The sequence below is a fragment of the Muntiacus reevesi genome, chromosome 22, assembly GCF_963930625.1.
Source record: "Muntiacus reevesi chromosome 22, mMunRee1.1, whole genome shotgun sequence".
NCBI lineage: Eukaryota > Metazoa > Chordata > Mammalia > Artiodactyla > Cervidae > Muntiacus > Muntiacus reevesi.
In genome coordinates this window covers 29,849,900-29,875,235 of record NC_089270.1, presented here as the reverse complement: position 1 = coordinate 29,875,235, position 25,336 = coordinate 29,849,900, and the positions used below count along the sequence as shown (strand labels likewise).

Genomic DNA, 25,336 nt, shown 5'->3' with positions numbered 1-25,336 from the left:
TAATGGAGAATAAGCATTTGTCTTTGAGATGGAAACTACTGGTCTAGCTGATGCCACTACCTTTTTTTCAGATTTAGTTCTGCCTGAGTCTGGAAGTTCTCCTTCTTTTAACAACATTAAGAGAAAATTAACATCAGACTACAATCCCTTTTCACCTAACTAGCTAAAGCTTAAGGATGATACAAAGTAATAATGACTAACATCATTAAAAAAAAAAAAAAAAAAGGATACTCCCTCTGAAATTGAGGATATAATCATTAAGGCTGAAAAGTTATTCACACCCTGATCTTGTTTCTGGGTGAATTTTGATATATAACGTCAACTTTTTGCCAGAAAAGTCTTTGTGTGTTTGGGGTTGAAATAACACTGTCTACAGAAAAACATTCCTAAATAATTTGACCTACAAGATCTGACAATCTCACTATTATTCAAGTTAATTCAATAAAATCAACTACAATGAAGAAGAAAACTAGCAAGACCCTAACAGACCAGTAACTTATTTTTATTATCCCTACTGAAAAAGTGAGAATTTCTGCTCTAAAGAAAAGAATTAACTGAAATCTCTACTACCTAAGTAATTACCTTCTGCAGCTACATTCATTGCCAAAAATGTCACTAATTTGTTTTAGGCATTTAAATACTATGACTCTGAAGAGAAGATGTTTTATTTCCAAAAGACACTGTTACTTACTTGAGAAACAGGTAACCTGAAGCTGATGCTGACAGTCCATGGCTCCTGGAATTTCCCTCATTGACACTAAACCGATTAAGTACACGGCAGACTCTGCTATATCTGTTTCAAGTGACACAAGACACATGTTGGAAGGTATAGCACTTATAAAGAGACATGGTAAATCTCAAGTTCCCTGCAATTATATTATTTGGCTGTTAATGTTGATTTCATAAACAGAGAGGGCTCTATTATCTCTTCATTTAGTGCTGCTGACAAGTGTTCAGTCATGTCCAACTCTGCAACCGCATGGACTGCAGCCTGCCAGACTCCTCTGTCCATGGGATTTTCCAGGCTAGAATACTGGAGCGGGTTGCCATTTCCTTCTCCAATGTATCTCCCCAACCCAAGTATCAAACCCAGGTCTCTTTTGTCTGCTGCACTGGCAGGCAGATTCTTTACCACTAGGTCCACCTGGGAAGTTCTTTCATTTAATGTCAGTACTCTAACTCAGTGCCCAATCAGAGCACAGAAACAGCCTCCAAGGAGAGCCAGGGCCGCTGGCCCTGTGGTTGATGCAACAATCACCATGATGACAAATGCTTCAGTCACTATAATGAACACCACTCTCCTGCCTAGGGAAGCCACTGCACCCAGGGAAAGACCTTTGAGTGGGTGCCACTTTGTCCCATGGCTGAAGATGGTTTGCCAAAAATTTATTCTCATCCTCCAGCAGAAAGCACCAAGACAGCAACTGAGGCAACCATCTTCTTTGGGGCTGACAACACTATTCCTAAATCAGAAACAACTATCACATCAGAAGGAGACCACATTACTTCAGTAAACGACTATATGCTAGAAAATGATTTTTCAACAACGACAGGCAACAAGCTTATACCACCAAAGGAAAGACTGAAATCAGAAGATGATGTTGAATCCCACCTGGAGAAAGAATTTGCCACTCTGATGGACACTAAAAACCCAGTGGCTAATGAGTCTATCACTGAAAACTTCTTGCCAGTGAAAATTGGTAATATCTCATCAACAGATGCCGTTTCCTTAATAGATTTTTCCACTGACATAGCAAAAGAAGATGTTCTCTTGGATACCATTGACCCAGGGGATGAAGATGTGTCACTAACTTCTGAAGTCTCTGGCACACCAAAGGAAAGCACAGCTGGCATTGTTGACACCCCAATCCTTCCAACTACAATGGGTAAATCTGATGTAAGCAATTATAGTTCCTCAGCTAAGTTCAAAGTCGCTGCTGATGGGAATGCCCATATTACTGAGTCCTCTGTCCCTGAGGCTGAAATCACTCCAGCTACTGAAAAAAACCTCACCACTATTCCAGACATAAGTGACCTTACAGAAGAGAAAATAACAGAAATTGACTTAATTCTTCCAGAAAATGACCCCAATGTTGTGCCTAAACTAACTGATTCTGATGAGGAAAAGTTTATCACCGTGTTTGAACTCACTACCACTGCTGAAAGAGACAAAGATAACCCAGAAGATATTCTGCTAACTGATGAAGAGTCTACAGATGGAGTCAGTGTTTGGATGGAGAGGGATATGGCAAATGAAGAAGAGAGCCATTCTGTTTTGCTTACTGCTGTAGAATCCAGATATGACTTCGTCATCCCTGCATCAGTAGCTATGAACCTCACGGAAGATTCGCTTACAGAAGAAGATTGGCCTGAAAATAACAGAATGGAATCTGTAACTAAGAATACTGACGAGTTATTAGGAACTACGCCTGATCTAGATACATTCAACCATAAAGAAGACAATTTCACAACTGAAACGGGTGTCTTTAAACTACTGAAAGAAGAACCAGATGAGTTCCTGATTTGAAAGCAACAACAACAAAAATGCCACAAAGTCTTGTGCAGTAGCCTAGGCAGCTAGTTTTAACATCTAAGGAGTTTGTCCAGCAAGCAATAAATCTTAATAAATGAAAGCATGTGAGCATTTAAGGCAAGTACAAAACTTAGAAAATGCACGGGTTTAAGAATAGTGGTCATGCAGCAGAATAGATTTTGGGAAACTTTAAAAAGTCAGCAATACAAGAGTTCCCCTACTATCACAAAGTTTAATTGAGTTATTCAATAATTACTTATTTTAATATAAGATCTTTAATCCCAGCCTTCAGGCATATTAAGAGAGAGCAGTAAAGCAAGCTCACTCCCCACTGTGTCTAATCATATACATCATTTTAGTTAATCCTCAATAGCATATTTTAATGTGAGTTAGAGACAAAGAGAATCAAATTAACAACATATCTCAAAAACAACTGTAGTATTAAAAGACCTTAAGTGATTATTCTAAACAGATATCATATTAGTATGCAACCAATGATTCACTACTGAAAAATATAGTTGAAACCCACACTCATAGAAAAACAACGCTATTTAGTAATTTTCAGCACATGTATGAAATATAAAAAATATTACAGGATTCCTGGCTCATGCTGAATACAAACTAAGGCAAAATGATATTTTACAAATGTGTACATCTGTCAAAAACAATATTGTATATAAACATATGAATTAATTTAATTTTTTTCTTTAAAATCTCTTTCCTGAATTTTTGTTAATTTTTTTCAGGTCTTAAGCATTGATACTGCACTCTTCTTATGCTTTGGGTTAGCAATTCAAGGACATACATCTTCATTCTTTTTTGACACCAACTGTTAAAATGGGCTTGTTTTCACTTTGCTGAATTCTCTTCAATAAATCTTTTTGACAGCAACTGATTTACTGTCTGTAAGTGTGATTGATATTCTAGACCAGAATTCTCAAATTAGGAGAGAGATGAGTGAAAAAAATGAAAATTCATTGTTTAAAGAATAACTTAGCTCTAGATATCAAGTAGAATTATCCTATAAGGACTCATAATTTTATTATATTTTATAAAGAAAAACAAAGCCAAACAAAGCACTAGTTGAAAGTTAAAGGTACCTATATGGGAGGTGGGTGAAGAGGGGTAGGAATTTACACCACTAGATAGATTATAGACTTTGTTGTCTAGTTGCTAAATCATATCTCTTTTGTGACCCCATGGACTGTATGTAGCCCGTCAGGCTCCTCTGTCCATGGGGATTTCCAGGCAAGAATACTAGAGTAGGTTGCCAGTTCCTTCTCCAGGGAATCTTCCTGACCTAGGGATTAAACCCATGTCTCCTGCACTGGCAGGAGGATTCTTTACTGCTGAATCACCAAGAAAGCCCAGACTATAAACCAGAATAATGTTAGTGAAGTGAAGTAGCTCAGTCGTGTCTGACTCTTTGAGACCCCGTGGACTGTAGCCCACCAGACTTGTCCCTCCATGGGATTCTCCAAGCAAGAACACTGGAGTGGGTTGCCATTTCCTTCTCCAGGGGATCTTCCCGACCCAGGGATCGAACCCGGGTCTCCCGCATTGCAGGCAGACGCTTTAACCTCTGAGCCACGAGGGAAGCCCAGAATAATGTTAATGCCTAACTACAGATTGTGTGGGATAGATAAGCAAATATAATAAGAGACTACAGCTTCAACTTCACACAAATTCAGGTCCAGGGAAGTCATGTCTGAAAAAGTGAGATTTAAACTAAAGATTGAAAAATGTAGAGAATTGGGGATAAAACCTGTCCAAAGCCCTGAGGCAAGAAATACCTCAAATTACTCAAGAAAATGAACTGAGCATGTGGTTGAAAACATGTCATTGGTTGGAAAATGACACAAATTGAAATGGGAAAGTAGGCAGGAGAAAAATTATGTGGTGTTTGTTCAACATTCTGGATTTTATCCAGAATATATTTGAGAGCCATTAAAGGTTTTAATCACTTTATCCTCATATCAACCTTAGTACTGAACTAGGAAGCAAGCTGAAAAGCATCATTATTTTCAAAATTCAACCACAGTTTCTTCCAGGAACTTTGCTTAGGAAGGAAGGTCTTTCCTTGCTCCTTCCTAGTTGGTTGCTAGCAATCGTTTACATTCTTTGGCTGATAGACAGTCACTATAATCCCTACCCCTTCACCACACAATGCTCTCTTTGTGTGTCTCCATGTCTGGATTTCCCCTTCTCGTATGGACACAGGTCATTGGATTAGGCCCCTCAATCCTGCGTGACCTCATCGGGGTTACATCTACAAAGATCTCAAGTCTGAATAAGGTCACATTCACAGGTTCTGGGAGTTAGAACTCCATCATACTTGGGAGTGGGAGGGAAGACACAATCCAACACGTAACCCCTGTGATATAATGTTATCTTCCCTACCAGTTTATACGTTGGGTAATTAAGATGATCACATAGTACATCATCAATACCAGAACACTTTTGAGACTGAAAGAAGGCATTATTAATAATGACTCCAAAACCAGGGCCATAAACTAGAGTTTCCTAAGTAAACAGAGCTAGTCACCCCACCCTAAGGGAAGAGATCATATACCCCTTGTCCATTGCTCAATTCTGAGAGTTTTGAACACAGTAGAACCTCAATAAACATCTGTTAAATGAATGAATGAAATTAAATAGTGAATGATGATGTATTAGGTGATGAATGCTCTCAGAGGAAGGATGGTATAAAATGGATCCTTAAGGATGAATATGAGTTTACTGGTACTGAAAGGGTATCACTGAGGGAAAGGCAAGAACAAAGATCCAGAAGCATAAAAATACTTAGTGTGCTCAATAACATTGAAGAAAATTAAAGCACAGTGGATCTGAGAGAGAATGGAACAGATGTATCAAATGATCGACATATCCTTTTAAAGGGAAAAATAATCAAACTGTCAGATCATTAATATGTCAGAGTTCCCCAAAGAAACAGAACCGATGATGATAGATGATAGAGAATTTTAAGAAATTGAATTATTATTATTGCAGAGACTGACAAGTTTGAAATCTATGGCATAGGTCGATAGTCTGAAAATTAAGAGTTGATATTGCCATTTTGAATCCAAAACCCACAGGGCAAGTCCCCAGGCTAGAAATTCAGACAGTTTCTATGTTTCAATCTTAAGGCAAAATTTCTTATTTTTTAAGAAATTTCAGTCTTTGCTTTCAATTAGATGAGGCTAATTCACATTATGAAAATATGTTTTATCTAAAGTTAACTTATTGTTAATCACATCTACAAAACACCTTCACAGCAACATCTAGACTAGTGTTTGACTAAACAACAAGGCGCCACAATCTAACCAAATTAACAGATAACATTACACATCACGCTATGTGTATAGCTATTTAGGGTTAAAATTTCATATAACTAACAGCTTATATTTTCTGAGTTAGTTTCACCAAAATTAATAGGGCATTTCACAGGAGCCAAAAAATTTTTCATGGTAAAATGCATTAATAATGTTGGGTCATATGTTCTGATGTCTTCAAATGAGAGTAGGTATATGAAGTGCTCGTGTGTGCATGCATGCTCAGTTGCTCAGTCGTGTCCAATTCTTTGCCACCCTTAACTATAGCCTGCCAGGTTCCTCTGTCGACAGGATTTTCCAGGAAAAAATACTGGAGTGGGTTGCCATTTCCTCCTCTAGGGGATCTTCCTAACCCATGCATTGCACCCACATCTCCCGCGTCTCCTTCATTGGCAGGTGATTCCTTACCATTGAGCCATCTGGGAAGCCCCCAATATATGAAGGGTTCAGGGAGGTATATTTTTCACAGAGTCCCAGTAAATTGCACTAGTAACTAATGCTCTGTGTAATATTTTGAGAAATGCTGACGAGAAAATGAAAGGTGTCTAAAGTTCTAAGAAAGGGATTAATATGTTAATTGTGTTTTAGAAAGACTATTTTGATGAAACAGTTAAAGTTAGATTTGGGAATGATAGAGGAAGCAAGAGGCAGAGAGACAAACTATAGCAGAGACCAATAAGAATATATATGCCAATACTCAGTACATTCCAATATTTATCAGTATTTTCCATTTACCCTACTAAATTAGTAAGAAGCAGAAGCTGAACTAGATAGCCTATGTGACATGAAAATTTTATGTAAAAATCTGAACATTCCAGTATCAGCCCCAGGCATTTGTTGTTCTAGCCAAGTTGACTGCTTCTTTATAATGAGAATAAATCTTATGAGTTGGAATCCTCATATTTTCTCTAATTCTATAGAGTTTTAGATTAGATATAACTTACAACAAAGTCAGAAAAGAAAACGGAATTCATATATATTAATGTAGTGTGGTGGTGGTGGTGGTGGTGGTTTAGTCACTAAGTCATGTCTGACTCTTGCAACCCCATTGACTGTAACTCACCAGGATCCTCAGTCCAGCGGAATTTCCAGGCAATAATACTAGAGTGGGTTGCCCTTTCCTTCTCCAGAGGATCTTCCTGACCCATCAATTGAACCCCGGTATGCTGCATTACATGTGGGTTCTTTACCAACTGAGTCAGCAGGGAAGCCACTAATGTGGTAAAAGCATTATTTATCACCTAAATTTATTCCAGGAAATCAATTAGTTGATAGCCACAAAAACGCCTGAGACAGAGTCTAACTATAATTTGTTCACTGTAAGAATTAATAAAAAATTTTCTTAACAGTAATTAGACATACTTAAAGGTGGCACTAGTGGTAATGAACCCACCAGCCAATGCAGGAGATGCAGGAGACTCAGGTTGGATCCCTGGATCGAGAAGATCCCCTGGAGAAGGAAATGGCAACCCACTCCAGTATTCTTGCCTGAAGAATCCCATGGATGGAGGAGCCTGGTGGGCTACGTTTCAGCTCAGTTCAGGTCAGTCGCTCAGTCGTCTTTGCCTCTTCGGAACCCCATGAATCGCAGCACGCCAGGCCTCCCTGTCCGTCACCAACTCCTGGAGTCCACCCAAGCCCATGTCCATCGAGTTGATGATGCCATCCAACCATCTCATCCTCTGTTGTCCCCTTCTCCTCCTGCCCTCAATCTTTCCCAGCATCAGGGTCTTTTCAAATGAGTCAGCTCTTCACATCAGGTGGTCAAAGTATTGGAGTTTCAGCTTCAACATCAGTCCTTCCAATGAACACCCAGGACTGATTTCCTTTAGGATGGACTGGTTGGATCTCTTTGCAGTCCAATGGACTCTCAAGAGTCTTCAACACCACAGTTCAAAAACATCAATTCTTCTGTGTTCAGCTTTCCTTAAAGTCCAACTCTCAAAGGGTCACAAAGAGTTGGAAAGGACTGAAGTGACTTAGCTTGCACGCAAAAATATTTTGGTGCAAAGGAAAGACAAAAATAAAGTGAAGTCACTCAGTATTGTCCAACTATTTCTAACCCCATGGACTGTAGACTGCCAGGTTCCTCTGTCCATAGGATTTTCCAGGCAAGGATACTGGAGTGGGTTTCCATTCCCTTCTCCAGGGGATCTTCCCAACCCAGGGATTGAACCCAGGTCTCCTGTATTGCAGGCAGATTCTTGACCATCTGAGCATCAGGGAAGCCCATAAAGATAAACAGATCTGGGTTAAAATACTAGGATGTGAATCTGTGAGCTAGTTCTTTTGTAAAGTTTCAGTCTCTTTGTGTACAAAGTTACTTTCTGTGTAAAAGCACAGAGATCTAAGGCTGCACCTTGATCTTGATTTTAGATTGTTATCACTGCAATAAGTTATCCTAATTTCCCACATAATTTATTTAAATTTTAGATAAAATAGGAAATATGATGATGAGAGCAACACATAGCAAAAGATGGCTTATTAAAATTATTTGAAATCATTTTAATTATTTTAAATTAAATAATTTTTTCTTTAAAATAGACAGATGATGGTGCACTCCAAGCTCCAGATTAATTTACCAAAGTGAAAGGACACTGAACTCAAGGTATATGTTTCCTCAGGAAATACCAAATATTGAATGATTCAGTTCTGTCACTCAGTCATATCTGACTCTTTGTGACCTCATGGACTATAGCATGCCAGGCCTCCCTGTCCAGCACCAGCTCCCAGAGTTTGCTCAAACTCATGTACATCAAGTTGGTGATGCCATCCAACCATCCCATCCTCTGTCGTCCCCTTCTCCTGCTCTCACTCTTTCCCAGCATCAGGGTCTTTTCCAGTGAGTCAGTTCTTCACATCAGGTGGCCAAAATAATGGCGTTTCAGCTTCAACATCAGTCCTTCCAGTGAATATTCAGGACTGATTTCCTTTAGGATAGACTGGTTTGATTGCCTTGCAATTCAAGAGACTCTCAAGAGTCTTCTCCAGCACTGCAATTCAAAGGCATCAATTCTTTGGTGCTCAGTTTTCTTTATAGTCCAACTCTCACATCCATACATGACTACTGGAAAAACCATAGCTTTGACTAGATGGACTTTGTTGGCAAACTAATGTCTCTGCTTTTTAATGTGCTGTCTACGTTAGTCATAGCTTTTCTTCCAAGAAGCAAGCATCTTTTAATTTCATGGCTGCAGTCACCATCTGCAGTGATTTTGGAGCCAAAAAAAAAAAAAAAAAGTCTCTCACTGTTTCCATTGTTTCCCCATCTATTTACCATGAAGTGATAGAACCAGGTGTCATACTGTGGTGTAATGTTCACTTCATAAATGGTAGCCTTCTAAGGGTGCCCCTCCACATGGGTTATGCTCTACCGTGATGCCATCCATCACTGTCAATCACAAACAATATGGTTATAGAAATATCAAGATGGACGATGCTTCAGAATGAACTGAAGCTGCCACTGAAGAATCATATGATTAAAATTTGTGGTTTAAGAAATTCACAAATATCCAGAAAATCCTGCATGAACAGAGATAAAAGAGTCATTTACAAAAATATTTTAAGTGTCATTTCAAAGGAATGTACAACCTTTAGGATAATCCATAAAGGGAAGAGAAAAGTTTAATTTGTGAAAAGAATTCAGATGATAGCAGGAATTCTAAGGTGCCAGAGAAGAAGCCATTTCCCTCTTCTTTCCCTCTTTTGAATTCTCAACTAGATTACATCTCCCAGCCTTCCCTGCATTTAGATTTGGCCATGTACCTGAATTTCAGCCAATGAGTGAGAACAGAAAAATGGACAAGGTCATGTCTAAACAGCCATAAATTCTTCCTGTGTGTTCCTTCAGGATTTCCCTTCCTGGTTCTAGAATGCTGATCCCCAGGCAAACCTTTATATTAATCACGAGTTGAGGATAACAGAGCTGACATCATCCTTGTTCTCCAAATGGCTTCCTGCAAACAAATCTCCCCAGTTTTAACCCTGACGACCTATGATGTCAATAAAACATTATATAAGCAAAAATTAACTTCTGTTGTTCTGAGCTATGATGGTTTTGGTATATTCCTTCAGCCTTGCCTATTCTAACAAATTTGTATCCTATTTTGAAGTTGGGTAATACACTGACAAAGGAGAGTGAGGGGGAGGTAAGCAATGATTTACTAAACATTGGTAAGGTGAGGATAAAAAGAATAAAAGCCTATGAGGCAGTGAAAAATTAGGTAAAAGACATTTGCAATAACTTGGAAGACAAACCTTCCATGTGCCCACTGAGCCTATAACTCTAAGGTAGTGGATGAAAAAAGCTAGTGCTTCCTTTCCCAACTCCTTTGCATCAGTTGAATGAGTGTCAGATCATTTATTCTTTAAGTATATTTTTCTTGTATTTTGTGAGTTTTTATAAACTTTGCTAAATTCCAAGTTCCTAGACAGGTACAAATGTAGGGAGGGAGGGAGGTAAGTAAATGAATTCTAAAATGTACATATATATTATTTTCTGAATCCCCCTTCATATTTGTTAAACAATCAGAACTATATATATCAACAATTGATTGCATTGTTTTCTTCACACTACAGCAGATTCTGAAGGGTCCTCACCTTTTATTTTACATCAGGGAATATATTCTCCATCCCAAAGAGAAGGATTTTGATAAAATATATATTACAGTATGAGATAGTCTAGGATAAAATGGAATGGGATGGACTGGATAGGACACTGAGAACGATGCACTTTGTAACTCCTTATTCTGTTACATATGTGTGTGTAGGTACATACTGGGACATGTTGTACTGGGCCAATAGTGTATTTCTTACTGCTATGCACCATCATAAATTTTCAAAACAATGACAGCATATCTGAAAGAATATTACTTTTATGTTCTGCCATTAACTCTATACTGACTTCCAAGAGAAGGGACAGAGTTGGTAGATTTCAAGAAAGACAAAAGCTCACTGGACTTGCATTCCAACTGAGATACAAGTGGGAATACTTGGGTAGAAAAGCTTAAAAGAGGGTGTTTGTGGTTCTTCCCTGCCAAGTAAGACATCTGAATGGATGAATTAGAAGCAGAATAAATCAGGTTAATAGCAATCCTAAATGTGATACTTGAAGTAGACAAGAGAAAGGTAATTGGAAATGAGAGATAAGACAGACAGAGATAATAAGAGACTATAACAGAATGCCCTGAGCACAGCCCTTACCAGGCTGCAATTGCTGTGCATCATTACTCCCATTCCTGTTGCCAGGAAATAGGTATTGCTCAGCCATTGGTTGGCATCTCAGTTGGCTCCACCCACAAGCAATGAACTGTCAGTGAGGGACCATTAGACAAGTGATTCAGCCAATGGTGGGCAGTGTGTGGTCATCAGGTGGAGAGTGAGGTAAGAGGCAGATTCAGGCCTTCTCCCAGAGACTCTCCAGCTCACCCAGCCCTGGGCCAGTGGGTGAGCTAGAGGGCTTAGGGAACAGACTGGGCTATGGACTCCAAGACTCTAGAGCCCTCATCAGGGCCATACACTCAGCTTGGCAGCAGGCCTTGAGGCAGTGCTGAACCTCTGTCCCATCCCCATCTCTGCAACCTAATAGCAGTAGCAGGCAGCCTGGCTGCAGTCAGTGGGACTTGGTTCTCCCCCATCCCATTTGGGTGGCCTTAGGAGCCTGGGGGCCAGTTGGGTTAGCCACCTGGGCAGGGTCTAGGAACCTGGCCCTGACGGAGCTGCCAACTGAGATCTGCATCTTCTTAGCCAGGACTGGGACCTTGAGGGGTGAAAGTTGTGCCTTAGGATGTTGCCCTTTCTTGTCAGGATAGAGAATAACATTCACTTAGTAGAGATTTATAAGAACATTGTTGCCTGACCATGACCTGACTTCTAGAACAAAAGATCTGACACCAAGAAGTCTGCAACAACTAGCCATGTGCCTCCCTCACATTTACTATAAAAAGGCTTTGCTGAAAGCTTTTGAGAAGTTTGGGGTTTTTAAGAAATGAGTCGCCCATCTCCTTGCATGGCCCTGTAATAAACCTTTCTCTGTTCCAAACTCCAATGTTTTAGTGTTGTTTGGTCTCACTCTGCATTAGGCACACAGACTTGTGTTTTCAGTAACACACTACACGGATAGGACTCTCAGCTGAGTATTTAAGTCACCAAGAATAACTGTCAGCCATGTGACAGTGTCATTGACAAAAGAAATGACTATAAAAAGCAAAGTCAGTGTGTGGAACTTAATGGAATTAGCTTTAAATGAGCATATATAACATAAGAAGCTAAAGGATTCAGTTCAGTTCAATCGCTCAGTTGTGTCCGCCTCTTTGTGACCCCATGGACTGCAGCATGCCAGCCTCACCAACTCCTGGAGTTTACTCAAACTCATGTCCATTGAGTCAGTGATGCCATCCAACCATCTTATCCTCTGTTGTCCCCTTCTCCTCCTGCCTTCAATCTTTCCCAGCAGCAGGGTCTTTCTCAGCTAAAGGATTAATATTTTCCAAATATGAATTTTAGCCTTGATTCTCAGACTTCTGGCTATGAGGGCATAACAAGAGAGATCATATTTACAAGTGACATGTTGCCACAGTTTAGGCTGGCCATAGTATTCCCACAAAAACATTTCTGAAGCACCAGAATCACAGCTCATTAACTCACAAATTCCTCTGAAATCAGTATAGTCTTAAGACTTGTCTAAAAGTTTTTCCATTCACATTCAGACTTCTTTCTCATGATCACACATTTCCCAGGTTCAGAATGACTGGGACATAGGAAGCTGTACCAAAATTTCACCAAATCCCCACCAGGATATTACCATATGTTATGTTGCTACTTGTTCTGTATAGTTTTTAAGTCAACTTGATACTTGCTGAAGAACATTTTGTCCTATAGGTTTGAACATCATTCTCAACCCAAGACCACTACTGCCAGAAGAGCAGAGTAGGTGTCACAGCCATTTAGTCACTCAGCAGTCAGGTCACTCAGTCCTGTCAGGAGACACCAGTTATTTTTCATGGAATTTAACGTAAGTATCATTAACTGGACATTATGAATTGTTACTGTGTAACTGAAGAGGCAAAATGAGATGACCAAGGTACCAAGCAGATAGCAACTGAAAAAAAAAAAAAAAGCCAGTATTCCTTGGGTCAAGGGAAGAAAGGGTAAGTTTGAAATTATTAAAACTTAGAATCTTGCAGGAAGGATCCTGCAGTATGAAATGCCAAGCTATGGAGAAGCAGAACTTGGCTGGTGCTGGTTTCTCTGAGTTTTAGAGACAGAGTCCTTTGAGTCCAAGACCTGATCCAATACAGTGGGGTGCTGGAAGGTGGGAACCAGCATCTGAGATGATTTAATGATGTTCTTTCTGTGCTTCAGACTGTTGTGTCCTCACAGTCTCCTATAAGATGGTCTTGGGGTGGCAGCAGGTATTTAGGAAATATAATTTTGCATTCTTTGTCTTAGAATCAATTCCCAAACTTGTATAAACTTTAGGTTCCTAAAAATCTAGATCTGCCTATAATTAGGATAATAGAGATTTATTCAATTTTATTTTATCTTTTTACAAAGAAAGCTTTGAGAGGTTAAAGAGCTTTATCTCAAGATAATATTACGCATAAATGGCAAAGTCAATACTGGAACTAAGGTCTTTTGAATTTCAAAACACAATACACCATTTCCCCCTTAATTTGAAAGTTGTTTAAGAATTTGTACTAGTTTTCAGGCAATGACACATGTAACTGTCATTACTTTTTAATATACTTAATTTTTTAGTCCTTATTTTTTAAGCAATGTCCTTATCAACAGCTTATGAATAATTTTTTAGGAAAAAACATTGTTGAACATGCCTAGTAAGATCTTAGTACTAACTACCACTCAGTTGCTTCATCATAAAAGCTAGATGTTAATTTCTTCATGACAAAGTCCTAGAGTTATTTTGCATAGTAAATTTTAAAATAAAACATTATTTATACACTAACAAGTCTCACATTTACAGTTTAAATTTTTATAAGTATTGGGTCTAGTTTACAGAGAAAACTTGTACACAGATTTCTTAATAAAGTGAAACTGTGACAAAGAAAATATATATATTGGATATTAAGATGAAGCTAGAAATAATGTCCAAGAGAGATCTCAAGTGGGAAACTGATATCTTTGATTCATATTGATTGATACTGTTTGCTTAACTCCAAAGAAACAAAGCTTACTGTTCCGCAGGAGGGCAACAGGCTTCAAATATAATTCTGCTAAATCTATTTATATCAGGGAGATAGTTTCCATCTGTCCAAATAAGTCTCTGAGTAACAATAGTGTGACACTACTTTCACCTTGACTTTCTTGTGACCAGAGACATTAGCTCACTTAGGTACTGTTCTAGAGACCATTCATTCAGGAGCTTTTCAAGCCATGATTGATTGAAGTTTAACTTGAGTGACAGTCTCTATTTCTTAACAGACGTGTGCTTCTTTGACTTGTCTTGTTCTAATACTTTGTTAGTCACAGCCCCCTCAGAAATTGTCTTTCAGTTTTGCCAGCGTTCATTCTAAGTCCTTCAGAGTCAGTGATCCATTCCAACATAGATCACCCCTGGATTTGAAACATTTGGCTAATAAATATACTGGCATCTAAACAAGAGAGAAAGGATACTCATCTTCTGACAAGCTAGATTACTGTCAGAGAAAAAAGAGGTTTATTGAACTTTCCATGTAAACCTAGAAGTAGAACCATCTTGATTGTTTGGGCATTATTGTTCAATGCTGACTAGAGGCTAAAACTAGCAAAACAATATACTCCATTATGTCACTAGAATTTTTAAGGCCATTAAGACAAAGCAAATGAAATGAATTATGGTGATTTAAAACTAAGATCAACTCTCAACATGGGATTTCTTTGTCCCCACACCACCTGCAAGTTCCAAAATAGTTTTAAGAACAAATATTTCAATATTCTGTGACTTTAACAATTAGCATTATGTCAAAAACCCAGTAGGGATTCAACAACTGGTGAATGAGCGAATGAATGAACAAAAGAAAACCTAAACTCCATGACATGAAAATTATAAATACTAACATTCTTCAACTGCAAAAACTGAGGCAAATGAGGTTAAATAGCTAGTCTGGTATAAGCCAAGAAATAAAGGCTGATGTTGGGAATTGAGGTAAAAGTATCTAACTGTAAATTCACTTGATTAATCTCTGCAGCACACTATGACATGCAATTTCATGAAGTTGATGAAGGTTATGTAGATTGAGGAACCAACATGAAATCCTTGTTAACTCAGTATTCAGGCCTTGAAGCAAGCAGACTTTGGTTCAGTGGTGCCTACATGTAAAACAGAGATGATAAGAGAATTCAATTCACCCTACCTTGTCTTGTGATTTCCCAACTTAATAACGGCGAGCAGCACATGACCTTTTAGAACATTCTCTCAGAAAACTATTTTAGTTCTTTAAGGATCAAAGGAAGCTTCCTTTAAAATGTCCATTTAAGTCTTTTAAATAACATAAATATCATGAAGTAGTTACAGGCACAGAGAATTAAACTAGAGTTCAAATTCAGCAACTGCACAAATCTGGCCTCTTCCACCACTAGATTTCTCTCTCTTGCTGTTTCCAAAACTTAGATCTAAATCCTATTCCAAGCAGTCACTTTTCTCATCTTTCAAAAAACTGATTCAACTAAACCAATGTTACATAAATGATAAAATATATATATATATAGATTTAAACATGTAGAAACGCCCAAGGATAAAATAGTTATAGTTTCATAATTTCAACTGAAAAACAACAGAAACATAAACACATCAGATAGTCCAAAAGTCAAGTTCCAACAGTCAAGAAACACATTGGAAATGCCCTGAATCTAACTGGCCATGGTAATGTGTTTGCTATTCAGCAACATCTATTTAATAATGACTTCTAATTTTAATTCTAGATCATTCCCCCAAACTCCCTCTAGATCAAGATAAAGTTTAATTTTAAAATAATTTTATTTTTTAACTTCCCACATAGTGTATTTAAATTTTAGATAACATAGTAAACATAATGATAGTGTGTGCATGTGCATGCTAAGTCCTTTCAGTCGTGTCCAGCTCTTTGCAACCCTATGGACTATAACCTGCCAGGCTCTTCTGTCCATGGGATTTTCCAGGCAAGAGTGCTGGAGTGGATGGCCATGCCCTCCTCCATGGAATTTTCTAGACCCAAGGATCTAACCTGCGTCCCTTTGTCTCCTGCCTGGACAGGCAGGTTCTTTACCACTAGCGCCACCTAGGAAGTCGCTATAGTCTGAAGTACTGGAGTGGGTAGCCATTCCCTTTGCCAGGGAAATCTTCCCAACCCAGGGATGAAACCCCGGTCTCCCACATTGCAGGTGGATTCTTTACCATCTGAGCCAGCAGGGGAGCCCAAGAATACTGGAGTGGGTAGCCTATCCCTTCTCCAGTGGATCTTCCCAACCCAGGAATCAAACCAGACAGATTTGATGCATTGCAAACAGATTCTTTACCACCCCAGCTACCAGGAAAGTGGTCATGATAGTATACATAATCAAAAATGACTCATTAAAATTACTTGAAATACAACACTTTCTGCTTCTCTTAAAAATAAAGAAGCAGTGGTTCCCTTGAAGCTCCAGACTATTTTGTTGAAACAAAAGGGCATTGTGACTCATTATATAACATATGTTTCCTTAGGAAACACCAAATATTGGATGGATCAAACCTCATCCTCAGAAATGAAAAAAAAAATACTTGCCGGAAAAGATTGCCAAATTGGCAATGACAATTTCCTACCTTTGTTTAAAGAACATCAACCAAATCTTTCAACTAGGTTTTTTCCTTGTTATCACTATATATCCCTTGCATCTATATAACAGCTGAGATTTTTTATTCTTTCTCTACTTCATTTGTCATCTTTCAAAAAGTTCCTGGAAGGACTAATTTGACCAGCAGGATAATCAGCCCTGAGAAGGCTCTCATACAACGGTAAGTACATAAAAATATAAACTAAAGGATTTTTACTTTGAAATCTAAATTTTTCTCAGACTTTCAAAGACATAATTTTTATGGGGTTATTTTAGCATGCTCATTTTCAACAAAAAAATAATAAGGGGCTTACATAATATCTAGTTACCATAAAGCATATTAAATTTTGAGAAATTCCATATGTCAAAAAGAAAGCATTTATTTTGGGTCCCTGGGACAATTAAACCATCCAATTACACAATCAATCAACCTTCCCCTCTGATGTACCTTAATGATTTTTGATCTTCATAATGACCAAAATACTGTCAGATGTACTCTGAGAGAATAATTGCACAATGTTTTTATTATTTGCTTGGCTTTCCTTTCGAGAGATTTTTAAGAATGTGTCATAGGAGAAATGATGCTTAAAAATATAACCATATGCATATACATTCAAGGAATTCTTTTTCCATAGATCATTTTAAGACTCAGATTGTTCAGCCAACACACTTAATTGATGGGCAGAGATAACTCTGCAAAAGCTATACTCCACAAAGGTGCATGGCGTTGCTTTCCCACAACTCAAGCTCTTGTACTTCAAATATATTGTCAATTTCAAGCCAACTGAGAGTAAAATACCTGGACATCTCCCTTTTCTATGCACAGGTCTTTAATATACCACGCGGGGATTTTTTGAAGTTTTTTGTGACCACTCATCACGGACTGAAACACTTTAGTAGAATGTTGTTAAAACTAGGAAAGGATTTATAGTATGCGATAATTTTCCTTTAAACTGTATCTAGTAGGGTGATAACGTTGCTTTCCTTATTTCTGAGTTGTACCAAGAAATCAAACTTAAAACATAGGATCTAGTTAAGAAATTAATATCTCAAATACAAGTGTGTAGAAATCTACAAAGCCCTATAATCACTATTTAAAAACACCAAGATACCCAAATCCAAATAAGTTGTCCATTTCAAAGTAGCAACTTCTGAAATCCAAAACCTTACTTATAAAAGTTTCTATGGTATAAATGCTTTCTGAATAATTTTTTTGCCATTCACAAGTCAAAAGTTAAAACTAATTTCATCATTTTGAAGTTAAATGTTACTACAGTCTACTGACATTAATAGTGAGCCCAAAATAATATTAGACAAAATTCTTAAACTGCTGCAGTAGTATTCCTGTATAAGTCATATACAAGTGCTGGGATGTTTTCCAAATAGTACTATTAAAAAGGAATGCTGATCAGCCACTGTGCTCACTTTCAGGAATAACCATAAGGATGAAACCACTGTGCTTGACCTTGGGCCTTTTGGCTTTTATAACATGTTTCTCGGTAAGTCTCATTACGCACATCTGTATATTTTTCTAACAAGTATTACTTCAGATTTCTTTTTGCATTAATGATATCATCCTACTTTATATATTAGTAGTTAGCAATCATTGTTGAAGCACTGTTCTAGTGTTTTAATTTGCCTTAAATTTAAAAGCTAATTTAATTTCAAAAGCAACACATTGTTCATGGCTGTTATTTGGGGAAATTTGGATCTACAATATCAGGCTACTTTATACAGACATGTATAAATGTGGGTCCCACACATTAGCAATTTCACAAGTGGTTGAAACAAATTGATTGAAAGTCTGAACATACTGAAAATAATATTTGAATATTATTGATATTTAACACTGTTGTTTAATGTTTGGGGTGCTTTATTTCCTAATCTATAAAATGAGATAGTTAAAAAAGAACATTTGTGGTCATCATAGTGTTCATGGAAAATCCCATGGACAGAGGAGCCTGGCAGGTTACAGTTCATGAGATCATAGAGTCGGACAGGACTGAGCACATATACATAGTGTTCATGGATCATCTACATCAGAGTTAACAGATTCATTTATTAAAAATATGCTATATATTCTGCACTTCATCCTGCAACAAAAAAAAGAGACCAGAGGGGAGGATTTAGGGATATACATTTTGTGAAGCACTCAGGGGAATCTATGCATGTTAATTTTGAGAAACTATAAACATTTGTACCAACATATCTCATGGAAAAGACTGTAGAAGCTTCTAAATATCTTAAATTGCAAAGGATAAAAACCCACAAGTTTTTGGTTTTGTTAAGTAGTGAAATGATAATCTCCAAGGAGGTATGGATGAATTCCAATATAGGAATGAAGAGATTAATTCCAGAGTAATTTCTGCCAAAGATCTGTAAGATCTTTTATACCAATTGGAAGAAGAAAACTTTTTTTTCAGATCATTAGGACTTTCACAAAACAAGAAACATAAAATTATATCATTCTGAAACATCAAACAATGCTTCTTCCATCTACTCTCAGAAACTTGAATAAGACCAGGTCATTCAATAGGTCTCTCAGGGAGTCCAACATTGGCCTAAGTACATATTAATGCATTATATCACTAAGTATATTATATTATCAAGTATCCTATGATATACTTTTTGATAAGCCAGTTAAACATGCAGACATATTTAAAAGTTCATATCATGTCTTACTGATCTAATCTAAAAGCTGATTTTCAATATGTTTATATTCTCAGAATATGAGAAAAAACATTTTCTTAAGTTAAAGGATCATATTTTGATTATATAAATAATGATTTTTTTGCAAAATAAATGTGAGTTCAATAATATAAGCAGTCTAAATAGAAATAAGTCTTTTCTCAGCTTAATTATATGAGACTAATGATCATTAACAACAGTTGAATTTTAAAAATGCAATTAGTAGAATATCTTTTACATGTGGGCAAGATAAATAGTAATATTTGGCATGAAATCTTTTATGTGTTCATTCCACTATACATAATTTTACATAAATTAAAATAATTTAGACATTATCTCATAATCCTCAAAGAAAGACAAATGGTTTATTATTAATTCTATTAAAATACAAACAACTTTAAGTCCAAAGGATCAGCTCCAATTATATTCCAGTGAGAGGACAGGTTCTTCTACTGACATAGTATTGTCATCATTTTTACCAAGTTTACTACCTTGACCCCAAGGTGGAAAAATAACCAATCAGTATGACTGGGTTAAGAGATTAGGAAAAGAAAAGGCATTTACTATGAAGATTTTTCATTAGATGTAACCTTTGGATCTATATGAGAATATCCTTAGGAGACAAGGCTACTTTTACATAATTCTTTGTGTCAACAATGAAAATGATGTTAAATATTTTCCCTACACTAAGAATTTGTTTTCTGGAAAAGTAAAAATTAAATCTGAAACTTTTAAAACACATTGACTAGTTTTTGGCTTGTCAGCCCTTGAGTCAAGTATCCTCCAAACTCCAGTCAGCCATCACTAGCTAGAGAGGGCAAACAAGAGTACTAATGTACAGAAGAGTTTTGGCATTTTACTACCTCATTAGCACACCAACAAAAGAATTTCACTGACATGTTGTGGGGAGAAGCCTGGCTGAAGAGTCAATAGAAATAAAGAAGTAGGGTTAGCAAACCTAGACTGAAAGTGTTGCTACAAAGGAAAGAGATGCAGAGAGCTATCACAGCAAGGGAAAGCACAGTCGAAAGTGGACCTTTTTCAAAAAGGTAAACTGAACATAAGGGATAGTTTACTGAGAAAAACAAGCCAATTGAAAGGCACATATATGAAGTGCAGGAAGTAAAAGGGACAATTGACAGAACTCTGAGATGTTACTTGTGAACGAAAAGGAAATATCTAGATATTGATGACTTATGGCTGTGTGGCTGGCAAATCTGTGACTCATTTCCAATTGTGTGCATCATTTTGGAGAAGAGGGAGGAAAATCATCTTGGTGGGGAGGATGGAGGCTCGGAAAGAGGTAGAGAATTCTGATGAAATCGGCATCCACTGGGGAAAATCACAGACCACTAGGGAATGTGAAAAGCAAACTTCAAATACTTGACAGGTTTGCAGGACAGCACTGAAGGACCATAATCTGTGGTGACACAGTGCTTTTATTATCTGCCAGCCCTGTTCAAGAACTCATGATAAGGAATCAAGGACAATTTAAGGTAATTCTCAAGTTGTGGGTTCTCAGTCATGCTCGACTTTTTGCGAGCCCAAGGACTGTAGCCCGCCAGGCTCCTCTGTCTATGGAATTTTATAGGCAAGAATATTGGAGTGGGTTGCCATTTCCTTCTCCAAGGGATCTTCCCGACCCAGGGATCAAACCCACATCTCTTTCATCTCCTGCATTGTCAGGCAGATTCTTTATCACTGCACCAGCTGGGAAGTCCAACTCTAAGGTTTGGAATTATCAAAGGGAAAACAACAGACAAATAGGTGGAGGGCCTGAGGAGAGCAAGAGGGAATGTGCTTGTGTGTCCATAGAAACCCTCAGTAAAGGAAGATTTGTACTTTCTTACCCTAGAGCGTTGCCATATTTTCCCTTCACTTGCACACCCTCTCCCCATTTTATATTTTTTAAGCCTCTTTACAAAGGCTGGCTTTTTAGTGAGACAATCATTAATCTTTCCTCTAATGAAACCTAATCAACATTTGTTTCCTGCACTATATCTTAAAAGCTATATTTTCAGAGTAGCAGGTAACATTTCTTGAGCACTGTACCTGAACCAAGCTAGGTCCAAGTACATGACAGGCACCACTTCACAACAAATCTCACAATGGCCCTAGGAGGTGGATACTTTTAGGACTGACATTTTCCAAATGAGGAAAGAGAGTCTCCAAAAGGACTCCACATTCACACAATCTCTAAGTAACAGATGCAGAATTTAAACCTGGGCATGAAACTCCAAGAGACTAGCTTTCTGCCTCCCTTTCGGCCATTTCTGAGCTACTGTGTATTGTAGGTACTTGGTTTGTAGATTCACAAAAGGCGGGAGTGTGTCTCTACCTCTCCTACATTAGTGTAGACCAAAAAGTAGTAATATCTTTCACACTTTATTAGTGTTCAAAGCCTGGAACAACCCTGAATAAAGAGACATTTTCCCCATTTGGAATGACTGCAAGCACACGTTGTACTTATAAGCAAACAAGATGATTTGACTGAACTCTTTTCCACTCAGTATTATCTCAGGTTTCATTGAGAGACTAGGCATTCAGAGAAAGAAACTCCACATTTTCTCTGACAGAGACTTTAGACACATGTAAGAGTTTTTCATTGCTGCAAAATAAGTTGCCTAAACTAGTAGTTTTTAAAAATGCATTTATTGTCTTGCTATTTGGTCAGACTCTGGCCTTGGCTCGGTTGGATTCTTGCTCATACTTTTAGAAATTTGCAAAGGTGTAGCCAGGACTATGGTCCATTCTGGAGCCCAGGTCCTCTTTCAACTTGCACAGATGTTGACAGAATTCAGTCCCTTGTCAGTAAGACTGAAGTCCCACTTGCTTTCTGGCTAAGAACCAGAGACCTGGGATCTTACCACCCAAGGCATTCACACCCAAGTCATCATCTCCACACATGGTGTGTGGCACTCTGCTTCAAAGTCAGCAGAAGGCATTCAAGTCTCTGAATTCTCTCTCTGACCTGTAGAACCTATTTTACAAAAAAAGAGCTCAACTGATAAAGTCAGGCCAGCTTGGGCCAGCAGGGAATTGGAATCTTGGGAGCCACCCAAGTATTCTGCCTAACACAGAAAATACACATTCTTATGTTTGACACTGAAATATCTAATTTAAAACTGTTTACTTCTTTTTTTTTACCCATAGTCTGGAGAGAGTCACAGAGGCCCCAGGCAACAAGTGCCTAGACCACCTGCTCGACTTCCTCCACCACGCATTCCTTCTGTCCCAGGATTTGTTCAACGCCCTTCTCTATCCTCTGGTCCTGGGAGAATTCCACCATACCTTTTTCTACCTTCTGGTCCAGGCAGAATTCCACCACGCCGTCCTTTCTTCCCAGGTTATCCAAATCCACCAAGACGTTATCCATCTAGACCTCAACCGTTCCTTCCATATCCTCCATTTTATCCTCCCTTCTTTCCACCTCTACCCCCAAAACCAGCAACTACAACAGGCTCCCCTACTATCTCCATTACCAACACAACAAACTCCATTACAAACACAACAGTCACCAGCGCCGACACAACAGTCCCCACTGCCGACACAACAGTCACCAGCGCCGACACAACAGTCCCCACTGCCGACACAACAGTCACCAGCGCCGACACAACAGTCCCCACTGCCGACACAACAGTCACCAGCGCCGACACAACAGTCCCCACTGCCGACACAACAGTCACCAGCGCCGACACAACAGTCCCCACTGCCGACACAACAGTCACCAGCGCCGACACAACAGTCCCCACTGCCGACACAACAGTCACCAGCGCCGACACAACAGTCCCCACTGCCGACACAACAGTCACCAGCGCCGACACAACAGTCCCCACTGCCGACACAACAGTCACCAGCGCCGACACAACAGTCACCAGCGCCGACACAACAGTCCCCACTGCCGACACAACAGTCACCAGCGCTGACACAACAGTCCCTTTAATAGGCAATACAGACTCCACTACAAACATACCAGAACCCACCACCAAATTCATCAACCCCACAACTGCATCACCCAATACCCAAAAATCCTTTATTAAGAGATTTTTAGAAAAATTTCTTTCCTTTTTTGGATATTGAAGAGATAGCCCATGAGCTCTGAGTTTTGGGGAGAAATAATCAAGAAATTGTAAAGGAAAGCACAAGTTATGAAAAGTGGATGCCAACAAAGTGAAAATAAAGAATTGAGCAATGATACTGAGCCTCCAGTGTCCTCAGGAGAGCCACCAATTTGTCCGCACTTATGCCACTCATTTGAACATTAGTGCTACCAGAAATCTGACCTCGTACCATGAAACCAAGGAGGGAATTAGGAAAAATACAATAAGACATCTAGACTTGTAGCTTAAGGTGATGAAGTTGGAAAAGTAGGCAACAGGATCCTTTCTTGGGTACCTCAACCCATCATATAATTACAAAACACAAAATAGCATGTTAAAAGATACTAAAATTAAATTATCTTAAGTCTTGCAGCTTTTTACATGATCTGTCAATTCCAGAGCAGAGATGTCTTCCTATCAAATCTAAATATCTAAATGAGGTGCATTCAAGGCACAAATCTTGAAATGTCATATAAAAAATTATTTTCCACCAAAGTAAGATTTGATAAATAATGATCATTTCAGACATCAATAATAAAAGGAAGATGGCTGAGATTTCCAAATTTCCGTTGCTTCCTATCATTAGGTAAGATTTTAATCAAAAGTATTATGACCATTTTGGAAAAAAAAGTATTATGACCTTCATGGCCTCATTGTATCATGAGAGCTATTATCTCTCATAGATTTTTTTCACTGTTGAAGTATAAACCTGCATTTTCTTTCAGTACACTTACTTAACTACCCACATTTCCACCAAGTACCTATGAATCAAAACTTCTCAAAGATACTTGAAGTAAGCCTAAATTTGTTTTTTGGTGTTTAATGCCATCCTTATTCTACAACTACTTACTGAGACTCTTCCATGAAACAGAGACTGTTATAGCAAATGAGAGATCAGTAATAATGAAGGCAGTCAAAATCACCTGCTTTCATGGAGCTTATATTCTAATATAACAGGAAAAGAAAGTAAGCAAATATAAATGCAATTTAAGAAGGAAAAAGCACTTTCCTAAGAAGTGAAGTTGCTTAGTCGTGTCCAACTCTTTGTGACCCACAGACTATAACTTACCAGGTTCCCTCATCCATGGGATTTTCCAGGCAAGAATACTGGAGTGGGTTGCCATTTCCTTCTCCAAGGGATCTTCCCAACCCAGGGATTGAACCTGGGTCTCCTGCATTGCAGGGAGACTCTTTCCCACCTGAGCCACTAGGGAAGACGAAGGGTGAGGTGATAAAAAAACTATGGTGATTGGCTGTCTTATTTGGCAGAATCTCTGATGAAATATCTAAGCAAAGACCTGAAGAATGTTAAGAGCAAAGTATTACATTATCTAGTAAAAGGACACTCAAGGCAGAAGGAATCAAAGATGGAAAGACCTGAAGAAGCAATGAATTCTGTGTGTATCAGAACCATAGAATGTTAATCTGATTCAAACTTAGTAAGAAAGAAGAGAATATCAAGGAGGCAGACAGACCACATCATAAAGGATCTAGGATTTTAATTTCATTCTAAATGTATGGGAGGCAACTAAAATTTTAAATAAAAAAATATCTGATTGGCATTTTCAAATTTTCATTTCTGTGACTCTCCTGTGAATACGATTCCATTTAGGAAAACAAAAAAGAGTAAAGTCCATTTCAAAGCTTCTGTTGAGAGAGGTGATGGTTCTCCCAGGGGAGAAGGGATTGGATATAGAGATGCTGGAAATACTCAAAGGTATTTGAAAAATGTTGGATGTGGGTTTCAAAGAAAAAAAATCTAGAAATAACTCTGATATTTGGGACCCAGGTGAGTATATGAATAAATGATGTCTTTTAGTGACAAGAAAGACTGGAGAGGAATCAGGGTTTAAGGATTTGGAATATAGTAAGTTCTGAACTGGATATATTAAGTT

The 25,336-nt window shown here is 38.2% G+C and overlaps 1 protein-coding gene across 1 annotated transcript; it reads left to right on the top strand.

The window, feature by feature from the left end:
- Nucleotides 1–1,360: 1,360 nt before the first annotated feature.
- Nucleotides 1,361–2,527, top strand: CABS1 (calcium binding protein, spermatid associated 1). The gene has a single exon (XM_065914057.1). It carries the CDS (start codon nt 1,361–1,363, stop codon nt 2,525–2,527), a length of 1,167 nt encoding a protein of 388 aa, XP_065770129.1.
- The last annotated feature ends 22,809 nt before the right edge of the window (nt 2,528–25,336 follow it).